At 37.3% G+C, this 12,912-nt stretch overlaps 1 protein-coding gene across 1 annotated transcript in view; it reads right to left on the bottom strand.

Annotated features, from left to right (window-relative positions):
* Positions 1–2,637: 2,637 nt before the first annotated feature.
* The window catches only part of LOC104692870 (MDM2 binding protein), a 30,452-nt gene continuing 20,177 nt past the window's right edge, over positions 2,638–12,912 (bottom strand). Inside the window, exons 17-22 of the mRNA XM_039549922.1 lie at positions 12,750–12,845; positions 9,043–9,309; positions 7,631–7,862; positions 6,387–6,500; positions 4,665–4,730; positions 2,638–3,194 (exon numbers count right to left, since the gene is read on the bottom strand). Of these exons, the coding sequence (XP_039405856.1) occupies positions 3,159–3,194; positions 4,665–4,730; positions 6,387–6,500; positions 7,631–7,862; positions 9,043–9,309; positions 12,750–12,845 (811 nt within the window). The 3' untranslated portion in view covers positions 2,638–3,158. The remainder of the gene's footprint in view (positions 3,195–4,664; positions 4,731–6,386; positions 6,501–7,630; positions 7,863–9,042; positions 9,310–12,749; positions 12,846–12,912) is intronic.

Raw genomic sequence — 12,912 nt, 5'->3', positions numbered from 1 at the left:
TTACCCTGTCTACTATGGACACTTTTGAATTCAGTGGTAACTTTGATTTTAAAGAGCAGATATTTATAATATGCTCACAAAATTTTGAGAAACTCAGCCTGCTTGCTACAAGCGAACCCCTCAACTAACCAGGGAAAAAGTTTAGTTTAAAAGAATGAGGGGAAAAATAACAAAGATGGTAACTTCTTGTTGAACATAATCACCTGCTTTTCCCACATGGGATTACCTTCATTTTTTTCCTTCATCAGAATTTCTGTGCTTGTGTAAATAATTAGAGACATTAGGAAGCAAATTTAGAAAACATATTCCAAGGGAGAACTGTGAATTTGGACAAAGAAGTTTGTGAATTTGGACAAGCATTAGTACCCAAGCTAAGTTCTGTGGTAGCCCAGTGATGTTCATCATGTAATTGCTGTAATATTACAAGTAATATCATCAAGTAATTCTACCATATCAACACTGTCTTACCCCAATCCTGTGGGGAATATAAGCACATAACATGGATGGATGATGTGCTTCTACATATAATACATAATGCTATTATATTATGCTATGTTATGTGCTTATTATATAAGATGGATGGATTATGAGTAAACCATAAATGTGTACTGGTGAATATGACTTATATCCTGACTTGCAAAACATGAAAGCAAGCACCCAAAATATGCATAAAGCAGACTGGATTTGGGGTTCAGCAGCCACAAACAAAAAAAATAATTTGAAGTTCAGAGGCAAAGGATGATGTTACATTCTGTATCACCAAAGTTACAGCATATTTGGCTGAGCTGCATGAACTCTCAGTGTGGGGTTTTGGAACTACAACAGATGTAAAATAATTTGGTTTAGTGCTGTTACAGCAGACCAGGTCAAATTACTGTGCCTGCTTTTTTGTAGGTTAAGAGCATGGAAAGGGACAGTTATCACAACTCAAATAGGGCACAGTGTTATTAAGTCACAATAATAAACCAGCTACCACTTACCCTAAGAAGCCACCAACATAAACAGCAAATGAGGCATGGGGTAGCAATGTATTAGTTCTGCACTGGGAATTGTGCAAAAAACCAATACATCAAAATGCTTATATTTCCCTAACTGCTTTCCTGCTGATTATTTCAGGCCAGCCTTTGAGGCTACGGAATTAATTAAAACAATAACCATTGAGTTCTACTTGAGGTGCAAGAAAACCAGTTCAAAGTATTAATTACTTTCCTGAAGGTACTTACTTTGCTTATGGCGGCTAGCCTCAAGGATTTTATGAAAAGTACAGTTTCTGTACTTTTGCTTATCAACTTGTGTATAATTATTAACTACAAAGTTTTTCTAATTACAAATACATAAAATTCCCAAAATTAAGTAGAAAATACAACTTTCAGTGGCTTGCTTTAGTATTCAGACAAAAGTACCAGCATTCAGGCTGAAGAGGTAAGGCTATATCTTACAGCTTTTCTCTCTCTGTTTCGAAGTAGAGACTTTCTTGATTCACTATAAGATGTTAAGAAAGGTTAATGTCTTGATCACTTTCTTGTTTTCTATCTTGAATGCAAAGAAATGTGAGCCATACACTAGTAGTCATTACACTGGAGCAATTTTGTGCATGCACTTATTAAGTGATTATTTAAATACCTCTCTTCATTGCATTTCTATTTAACCAAATCAGTAAAACTGGGATGCTGTGGATGTGTGGCATTCTACAGACAAATGTAATGCATCTTTTAAGAAGTGATGTTTGTCCTGGGCTTACATGCACACAGTACTCACTAGAGCCCACTGTCACAGCAGAATAATTTCAGACCTCTCCTATTGCAGCTCAGAGTGCAGTTAAACCAAGTACACACCCACCTAGAAAAGGTCTTGTAGAGTTCAGGACAATGGTAAACTTGGGAACAAAGGAACAGAATAGTTAAACTCAAGATCCTGTTAGAAATGAAAAACCTCCTTAGGGCTCAGCTTTACATGAAATAGAATTAAGCAAAGAATAATGTCACAAAATCAGGAAGGCTCTTTAGAGAAAACATAGATTTTATAGTATTAAGTCTAACCTCCACATTGTTTAGTTCAATTACTTTTTCACAACATTCCATTTAATTTATATTTGTATTGCTTAATCTATTTTCCTACCAGGAGAATATAGCAAACAATAGCCCTGCATCTCTATCAGTTGTAATCCTGTTAGTTTATATGATAAATAGGAAATCCTTATACAGAAAGCTGTAATGTACATTTGTTTTAGTAGGAACTCCTCATCTCAACAAAATACTAAGTTGAACAATTACATTAGTACAAGCCAGGTACATGCCTGAGACTTAAGAAAACTGAGACCAAGTTTAGTATTTTACTGTGTTTGCAACACAGGTAGAAACTCTTTTTTCTCTTATATTTCAGCATGGCATGCCAGCTCTTTCCCAGCTCTCACCATCCTCATTACCACTATTGCTTTGATTTTCTCCTCCTCCAGGAAAAGAAATCTCAGACCTCTCCTTAGACATTTTTTTCTAAGGAGTGTTACAAAGAGCATGCAGGAAATTATACTGAAAATTCAGCTTGTAAAACAACGAAACTTTCTTTAATGGGACCTTGCATCAAGTTTCAAGCCATGCTTTTTTTCTTCCTTGTATTACAACACAAAGATAATTATGATTCAAATTCTAATTATGTTTATTTTCACCTGCAGAATAGGATTTGTTCTTAATTAGTGTATAAAATGTTAATGGCCGATGCTGTAAACAGCTGTTTATACAAGAGCAAGCTGTAATAAGTAGAATACAGGTCTTCACACGAAGAGGCTAAACAAAGTAGGAGTTATCAAAATTAAATATGTGGGGTTTTTTATTCACATAAAAACCAAATACACTGGTTGAAAAATATACAAAACTTTATAAACCAAGTCAAGCTATATTCCTTTTAACAAACATAATAAATATGCATATAAAATACAACCTCTTTTCATTTGCATTTAAAAAAAAATTAAAAACTTTTAGTATAAAAAGTTTCCAACCTTGCTTCTGTGCTTGAAGAATGAGTCTATACAATTACACTGACCAGAGTCCTCTCAGTGTGCAGATCTGTGTGTGCCATTAGGCAGTATAATGCTTCTCTAGTAAGAAGTGCTCTGTCTCCACAGCTCCTGGAAATGTGTGACTAGAATCCACACAGTGCCTCTACTTGCCAGTCTTCTCCAAAACCCATTCAATCACCTGGGCAAATAAATGAGAAAGCAAACAATTTACATAACTCCTGATTTTGAAAGCAACTTAAGAACATCTCACCCACTTCATCAATTCTTCCTTTAGTCCTTTGTCACCATCTGTGTGGTATTAAAAGCAAACTACTCAAGAGGAGAAAGTGGTGTTAATACACTGAGAGGAAACAGCATTACCCTAGAATTGTATTTAATCTTACAGAATCCTTTGTCTTTAGGAAAAGACATTTTTAGAACCTCTGAATTGAAATACTTCACCCCATTCTCTCCACATACCAGCAGCAAGATGCACATAATGCCAAACAGCTCGTGGTTCCAGCACTAAAAGTTCCTAATGCCAGAGAGGAAAGAATAAAGGATAATTTGTGCACTGCTGTATCTACCACCATTACCACTGCTGTTTTCCAAACAGGGCAGTTGTTTAGACCACTGACTGGTCCTTGGCAATTATATTTTTGTAAGGTAATTTCAAAATACTCTCTAATACAGGGAGAATTAAGTAGTTTAGGAGAACACCGATTTTAATGGCTCTTTTGCCAACACCAAACATACAAAAAACTACCAATTTTCTGCCCAAAGATGGTGGTGAGAAGTAGTGCATCAGCACAATAGCCCAGTTCAACACCAAACATCACAACCCATACAGTTTTTGAAACCTTATTATCCATACAGAGCAATCCACAAAGGAACACAGCAAATACTGCTCTCATAGAATAAATTCTGTGGTGATCTAACAGTTTTCCTTGAGTCTGTGTTCTATTACCTACCTCAGTTCGAATTCTTCCATTTAATTTATGATTATGAAAACTGTACTGTAATTATGCATGACACTTTTTTTCCCCTTTTTTATTTCCCAAATCATGGAGTCACTTCAGTGTGTTTCTCAGAATTTAAATCAGTTACTTAATTTCTGGAGGAATATTTACTTCTGTCATTTGCTCTGTGCTGCTGTTCATGTAAGTCCCACCTTGCACAAAAATAACCTCACCTGATATCCCTTGGGATATCAGTTACTCACAAGCCTAAAATTACTGATTTTCATTACTTCTTTTAAAAATTTATGTCCTTTTATAGACCTGCTTATTACTTCCTAACCTTTGAAAAGAAATGTTATTTCCATCAACACAAGAAAAATTCCCCAATGATCCTAATTAAAGAAAAATCTCACCTCTCTTTTTTTTTGTTTCAGTGATTTAGAAACATTTATTGTCTTCATTTCCCTTTCTCACTGTGGCACATCATCTTGGCAGCTGTAACTAAAATACCATCCAAAACCTGGATATTTTGCCTTGGGACTACTGACTGAGAGAGAGTTTCTGTGAGATCAGAGGGAAATGAGACCCACAGCCAAGGGAACACACCTTTTCATCTCTTAAAGCTGTGGATTAAACCATCCTATGGCCAAGTTGCCACAGCAACATTTAGCCTTTGCTATATATAGGAACAAATAAATACATGGTCTTACCTGTTTAGCATTGCTATTTGCTGTTTTCTTCATTTCATCAAGAAGTCCTCTAGAAGTTTTAAGATCCTACATATGAAACAAAAAGCCACTGAAGTCAGCAAACTCATATGGTCACTTTAATTTGGGTTATAAGAGCCCTAATAACCAGGGAGGTGTTAACACTTCTATCACCTTGCTCAGAACAACACAAGAATTATTTGACTTTGCTTTTTTAATTTAAAAAAAAAAATATTATATCTATTCCAATGGGTTGCAGGTTTCCTTACAGCAGTCCAAACCTAGTACTCAATTATGACTGAGTCTTCCTAACCTTCTGCACAATTTCCAGAACTTTTTTTTTCTTCAATGATATTCAAAGTTCTTCTAGTCTTGATTGAAATCCTATTTCTATATAAACATGGAAATCAGCTGTGAGCTTACACTGCAATATGGAGTTCTCACAAAGAACAGAGAAGCAGACATTAGAAAAGAAAATGAGTGCAAAAAAGGGAAAAATCTAGAATGGCTTTTCTCTTTTGCAGTCCATTTAATGAGTCCAACCTAACCTATTCTTTTAAAAAAAGCAAGAATAAAACTTTGCCTGAAGAGAAAGAAAATTAATTTACTACTTGTCTCCAGAGGAAAATGATACCTATGTTACCATGCTTTTGAATTATGCAGCAAACAAAAGGATTCAAAGGGCTCCCACAAACTTGGAGGTGCAAGACAGTTCAGGAGAACAAAATCCTGTGACACCTCTCTAGCAAGGACAGGATCACTGCCATATTCTTCCTTTTCCTTTTCTACGTGGAATGGAACCACAAACCCTGATTTGCCATACTCATGCATCCCTGCATGCAGCCTTTTCTGATTTTGGATTAAGAGATCTTCCTTCAGGGTGTATTCAGGGAGATTTTGGGAGCACTTACAGAATGACTGCACAACTGTGTTCCAATTATTTAAGAAGTTAGCGCTTATCAGCAAGATGTTCTGATTGTAAGCATCCAGTCCTGTTCAACTTTCATTTAGCTTAAAGCACCATTACTGAAGTTGATTAAACTGAGCTGGTTCACTGAGTGGTAGGTTAAACACATGCAAATGAACCGAACGGCAGCTCAGCTTGTGAACAATAGCTTTTAATCACCCCATACTGTAATTAACTCAATTTTGTGCTCAGACCAAGTAACATGGGCTTCAGCATTGACTCAGTCTCCTAGGTATTGTGGAAAGAATTCTCATCTCCCCCTAAACAGGAGGTTGATGCAATTCTGCAGGTTGCTGCTGAGCCAGTATGTGTTAGATAATAGTGCACATCATGTCAGGGAACTGCAATTTCTGAGTCAATTCTGTAAGCTACTTATTGAGCCAACAGCCTTAGAACAAGGGAGAAACAGAGCTGTCACAGCCACAGCCGGGAGATACTCTTGCTTCCTTAGCTGTTGCAGCTCTAAGTGTGACCTGACCTAACAGACCCATGCTTTAGCATGTTATTTCACATAAAAGGCTACTGCTTTAGAAGGTTTAAAAACAAGCAAAACCCCACCAAAATGTACTGTAAAACTACTTTCTGCATTTGACAACAAGTCCAAAGGTTTCTCCACACAATTTACACAGTAGTAACACACTACTGGGAAATATTAGCTTAATCAACTCTGAATATCCCACATGCTATCTCAAGTTTTATTCAGGAGTGGCTTCACTTAACTAAGAATAAAGAACTGTAAGAGTGTGTCTTCTAATTACCTTTAAGTAGAACTTTGATATCTCAAATAGACGCTGACTGCACGATGCAAAGCACTTGTGATCCTCTGCAATTCCATGTTTTTGAAGAGTCTTAGCAACCACATCCTTCAGCATCTTGGAAACAGTAGAAACATACATAGAAGTTCATCTCAGCTACTGACATGAAAAATTGTCCAAAGGAAGCAAAAAAGCCCAAAACAGAAAACCTGATCTTTTGTGATCTTGCCTCTGTCTTCAATCCACTGCCCAAATGCCATCAGCCCACTACCTGAATTTGAGCAGAGTTATTTAACAATCTACTTCCATTTTCTTGATTTAAAAAAATTAAGAAAATGCTTACATGTCAAAGCAATGTAAAGGATCAGTGAATATTCACATGGAGCTTGGAAGATAAAAAAGAAGTCACTATTACCTTGGTTTTTTTTGTTCTCCAAAATAATATATATATATGAAAAGATCACTTTTTTCTATACTGATATTCCGTTGTTTGATGCATCCATATTAAAAAAAACTCAAAAAAAAAATCTGACACTAAAGTCTCATTAGAAGATTTCCTCTGACATTCGTTATATCAGAGATGTTTAAACTCTGCTGTAGGTCTGAATGAGTCACATCAATTTATGCTTCCTTGGACCATTCCAACTTGCCTTTGACAGCACAGCATTAACATTCTTGCAGTGTTCTCCTTGTATCCTGGGATTAATTTAAAATTAGTATCACCAAGCCAGAAACAGTTTTGTGTACTGTATTTTCAAAGAAGCATTCCTACTATATACAGATATTAATTAAACATTACTCCACCAAATTATTTAACTGCTCTCAATTAATGGATTTTTAGAGCTACTGGAATCTCTTTATTCTCAGAATAGTCTGTTCCTCCACAGTGCATTTGACCCTTCCAGCACAGATATCTCTTTGGTGCCTTTAGGTTTTATACTAATCATCTGTATTTTATAACTCCTATTCATTGATATTCATTTCCACCTTTTTTATTCCTCATTGTTATCTCTCTCAGCCTCAATTCCCTGGGCATGATAAAATCTCCTTTACACACGTTTTCATTCTTTGTTTCTGCAGCACTCTCCTCAGTGCCTTCAGGATTCACTTACACAAGGGAATAGAATGAAATTTAATAACAAATACAGATGAAGATAGTTCACCTTTAGTTAAAAAATTTCTTTAAATCAAGTCCCATGAAAAGTTAAACAGCTGCTTCTTCACTAAGAGAACAAGGCAGATCTTACCCTTGTATGTTTCTGGGATCTCGATTCCTTCTCTGGCTTTGAGGCCTCAGGCTCTGCAGCTGGGCCAGCCCTGGAGGTTGCTCTGGGGGCTTGGCCGGGCTCTTTCGCTGGCACTGCAGCCACAGAAACCGATCTTTCAGAGCATTTCCTCATCACAGCAACTGCACAGTGACTCCTGCTGCTTCCGCTTGCCTGAGACAGGAGGGAGTCTGTACTCTCAGATTTGGTTAGCCTAGAAAGAAAAATTAAAAAAACCAATAAAAATACCTTTCAGGTTTTGTACAGATTCTTTTAGTGCCACTGTTTCTGCTAGAGAGGCTGCTGCTTTAGAGCAGTAAGTACTGAGCATTCTTGCAAACAACATCTGAAAACAGCAGACAGGAAGACAGGATTCTATTTTGTAAAATTTTTTGTATTAGAAGAACACTCTGCTGAGTGGATTGGGCTCTGATATTGCACCTCTCATTAAAAAAGTCTAGAAACAAATTGAAAAAAATCAGATAACTAAGAAAATAAAACTCTTTGGAAGAGAAATGGCCTCCAGTCCTAGGATGAGACAAAACTTCTTGAAACTACCTAATTTCTTTTGGCCCTATAGGAACATCACAAATCATCTTTAACTACAGGAACTTGGGCATTAGAATTCTATGGGAACATTGTAATCCTTGATCCTTCAACTGTAAGAGCGTAATTCCAAACTCCAATTTCCAAAATGTTAAGTACAATCACATCTTCTTTTCTAACTATTCAGTAAGCTGCAAAAGATATGCATATTTCTAACACCAGACCGCGGTTAAAGGCTTATTGTAATTAGATTGCAAAGGGTATCAAACTGGAAATAAGGAAGAAGTATTACAGTAAAAAGTGAATTTGGAAATAGTGTTACATAGCAGTTATTTTTCACTGACACAGAGTTTGCATCTTCAGAATGAGGACAAGGTACAAAGGGAAATCTTAAAAACTAAACTTCCAGAAAAGACTTTAATAAACAAGGCTGACAATAAGATTGAATTTTGGTAGGTCATCTTACGCCAGCAGTCCTTTGGATTAGAAATTCAATTATTCTGTTTGTACAATCCTTGGCTTTCTAAACCTTTAGTTGTTTATTTGTAGTGCAGCAGCACTGACAGTTCCAGTCCTAGATGAGGCTGTCATCTAGGCACTTGAGACTTTGCAAGATATAACCCCAAATCTGTTAAATAAAGTGTGCCTGTGCCACATGATTTTGATTAATCTAATGCCATCGATGAAAGATCACACTTGGGAAAAAAAGATGAACTGACAGAAGAGGATTAAACAACTAAAACATTTGTCTAGATAACTTCACTAAAACATTTTGAGATGACAGATGCAGTTCACAAAAGACTACTGAAATATTTCATGCTAAAGATTCATTTTATTCAGTGCATTACCTTTTCTTGGGATAAAAGCAATCCAGGTCTTTTGATCTGCGTTTTAGCCTTGATGTCTCTGTTTTGAATTCGCTTTGTAAAGACTCTCCATCGGGGACACTTCCAGGCTCTGACAAGACTGCAGGGGATGGGAGAGGACTCAAGACAAGTGGCACAGGGCAGCACTCTTTCGTGCAAGTGGTCTGAGTTTCATAGCGAATCAGACGAGTTTGAAGTTCAGCATATCCCACATCTCTTTCCAAGGCTCTTCTGTTATCTAGACAATATCTGAAATTGAAATTGGGTGAGAAACCTGTGAAAGTCTCTGCTTTATTACAATCAGAAAAAACTTACTTTTGACAGTCATGCGAACTCCAAAACTTTTTTTTTTGTTTGAACTGGTGTACTATTTTGAAAGACAACTTTTAATAGCCCAGTAAATTAATGCTTGCCTGATGGATTTTGCTATACTTAAGTCCAACTTCAACAAAGAAGCTGAATCCTGTACTATTTCTAACTCTTTACTCTGTGTTCTTTGTAAGATTTCCATGCACATCAGTAGAATTTTTTCCTTGAACAAACTCTTTGAAATGCAACTTTTAGCTTTGTCTGAGATAAACACTGCTGTATGAGATATTCACATTTTTTAAGTGCTAAAAATACAAAAAAAGTATCACTGAACAAGCACAAGCTTCCTATTGACTACAATGAATAAGTGGTTTAATCAGCCAAATCAACAGAACAAACTGTATTAACTACAGTGGGGCTGAAAAATAACAAATGAACAGTGCTAAGTCAGTGAAACATACAGATAAGATAACACAAAATGCATCTTAACTAACTTTTCTCTGGTGTAAATGACCTCCAGGATTCCTTGCAAGAGAACAGTGTTTCATCACCCAGTAACTTACATTACCTGTACTGTGGCAAGAGGTAACAGTAAATTCAGTATTATTTCAGCCTCTTTGTTACAAAACGTTCTAAGCAGTGCGAGCTATTGCTCACACTCAGAAGACTAGAGAGCTTTCCCGGGGTTTGTTCGTTCTTAAATGTGGATCACAGAGGCGTGTCAAGCTTATTAAGTGGCTTAAAAAGTTGCCAGTATTCAAACTAGCCAATTGATTGGTTCTGTCAGGTCATAGAGGAAGCTGTAAGCACCTCTTTGCAAGAGAATCACTTCCGTGGCTGATGCCCTCTTTACTAAAAACCCTAACTATACTAAACCATGACACCCACCCTTCAAACTGCTCAGCAATGTTTCCTACTCTTAGGAATGCCAGACACATTCTTTACTTTTATCTCTTAACATGGAGTCATGTTAAATTGCTGGATCTGATGTTTCCACTTTCTTCAGAGTACTTTCATATTCAGGGAGAAATTAATTTCTCTAATAACTGTCTGATGAATCCATTTCTACAGTTGAAGAAGACTTTCCACTAGACATAAATTCATTATCTGATAAAAGAGTAAGTTCTCTTAACTTAAAAATTTCAAGGTATTTAATTTTTCTTATTTATATTCTCAGTCCCCTGAGTAGTCACATCCCCGACAAAGATGAAAAATCTATTTAACTTTAGAAGTTAAATTGCCATTTTACTCACTGCTTTAATGGCAATTGCTTTCTCTCTGCAACATAGCCTTCAAGTGTCTGGCATATGCTCATTACAGCAAAAGTTTGATTTAATCATAAATAGGAACAACCTCATGTTCACAAGTCCTGGTCTGCATGGGGGACTTCAAGCACCCCAATAATCTGTTGGAGGGACAATACAGTAAGGCACATGCAATCCAGCAGGTTCCTGGAATGCTTTGGTAACTTCCTTCTCCGAGTGAGGAGAGGTGCTATGTTGGATCTTGTTCCCACCAGCAAAGAAGGGGTGGTGGGGAATGTGAGGCTCAAAGGCAGCCTTGGCTGCAGTGACCATTAAATAGTGGAGTTTGAGACCCTCAGAGCAGCAACGAGAGCACACAGCAAGCTCACCCTTGGACTTCAGGAAAGCAGTTTGCCATTGACACCGAGCTGTGTAGTGTGGCTGACCCTGGAGGGAAGGGATGCCATCCAGAGACTTGTCAGGTGGCCCTGTGCAAACCTTATGAGGTTCAACAAGTGCAAGTGCAAGGTCCTGCACCTGGGTCAGGGCAATGCCAGCACAAATATGGGCTGAGTGAAAAATTAATTAAGAGCAGCTCTGGTGAAAAAGATATAGGATCCTGATGTCCCTGCACATGGCATGGAGCCTGCAACTAGATGTTCTTTAAGGTCCCTTCCAATTCAGAATGTTCTATGATAACTGCTACTCCTTGTTTTGTTGACAAGACTTTACCTCCAAATATAAATACAGCATCTGGGCAGATGAAAACTGCATAGTACAAAACACATCTGCCCCACAGCCATGATACTCTCCTTACAATATGTTCTGGTCACACAGCTACATCTCACTCTAGCGCTTCCCTCCCATACTGCTGAGCGCATTACCCCTGCAATATTAATATGCCAGGATCTTCCTCCTCTCCACAATACCCAGGCCTCCCTGTGGTCTGTACCTGTCGTATTTTGCTAGGAGAAGCAGCAGCACAAGCTGTGCTGTGCCTAATTTGAAATCTCAGGCACACTCTTTGCTGAGGTCAGGCAGGGCAGCAAGATACCACATTGCAACAGACAACAGACAACAGACACGTGGTTTCTTCCCACACCTACCATCTGCATTTCTCTTATCTACCCAGTTGCCTCTCTGTGCCACTTATCACAGATCTAAAAAGGCTAACAGGTTCATGAGTTACCATTTAGAAAAAGAGATAACTAAAGAGATAGGGGTGCTTCACTGCCCTAGAGAACCTGGCTAAAATTACCAGACATTAAACACAGGCTTAAACAAACTATTTGTAAAATTTATAGGAAAACAATACTAACAGCATTGTTAGTCACATTCTTATAATCTGAAAATGTGATTTTAGGAGGCAGCAGAAGTTTGCACAAAGACTGAACTGACTATGCTTGGTATCCACTGCATTTCTTAATATATACCACACGAAGACTGTCTATATGGAAGAGTTATGCTTAATTATCTACTCCAGCATTTCTTTTTCCTTTTCTCCTCAAAGTCAATATTTGTATTTTTCTTAACTACTTTTATACAGCTACATTATATGACAGTTTGCCCATTTGTTTGTTTTGACAAATAACTATTGCTGGCTGGCTGGGATTAACTAACAGCCCTAACCATATGGATCCTTTTGAACATTGTTACCACTAACATTTGCCTGCTAGTGTTCTCAGGTTTCCTGATCATACAGGTAGCATCACAGCAGGTCTCACAAACCTTGTGACTATTAGTCTGAAAGCGTCTACAATTAAATACCAAAGCAGAAACTATGTATGCACTTAAAGCATGTGCTCCCCTAGGAACTTGATATGTACTAATGAACTCTACTTCCCTTGCCATTTTTAGTTCTGAATCAAAATTTTCAGAGACACTGAGAATAGATACAGCAGTACAACTGAGAAAAAAAGACTTAAATGTTTCTACATTACCATCAAGGCAGGAATGCTGCAATATAAACCAGTGACTAAAATAAAGGTAAGAAAGGGAGAGGTGCAGTTGTTCCAATGAAGGAAAAGGATACATAAAATTTTCCGTAATTAACATACCTGTTGCTTGAAATGTTTCTAATTATACCTAGACAGGAAGCTAAAAAATAAATCTGGGAAAAGAAGCCAGGTAACTTACTCAAGTCCATGATAATGGCATCCAGCTGCTTTTTCAAAAGGCAAACCTCTGAGTTTTCGAGGAGTAAGCTCTGGTGTCAGAAGAAACACGTTTTCACTGAAAGGAGAAAAATACAGATCTCTTTTAACCAACTACTACTGTCAGGATAAATTATACTTTCAAA

The sequence above is a fragment of the Corvus cornix genome, chromosome 2, assembly GCF_000738735.6.
Source record: "Corvus cornix cornix isolate S_Up_H32 chromosome 2, ASM73873v5, whole genome shotgun sequence".
Classification (NCBI taxonomy): Eukaryota; Metazoa; Chordata; class Aves; order Passeriformes; family Corvidae; genus Corvus; species Corvus cornix.
This window is presented reverse-complemented; position numbering and strand designations above follow the sequence as displayed.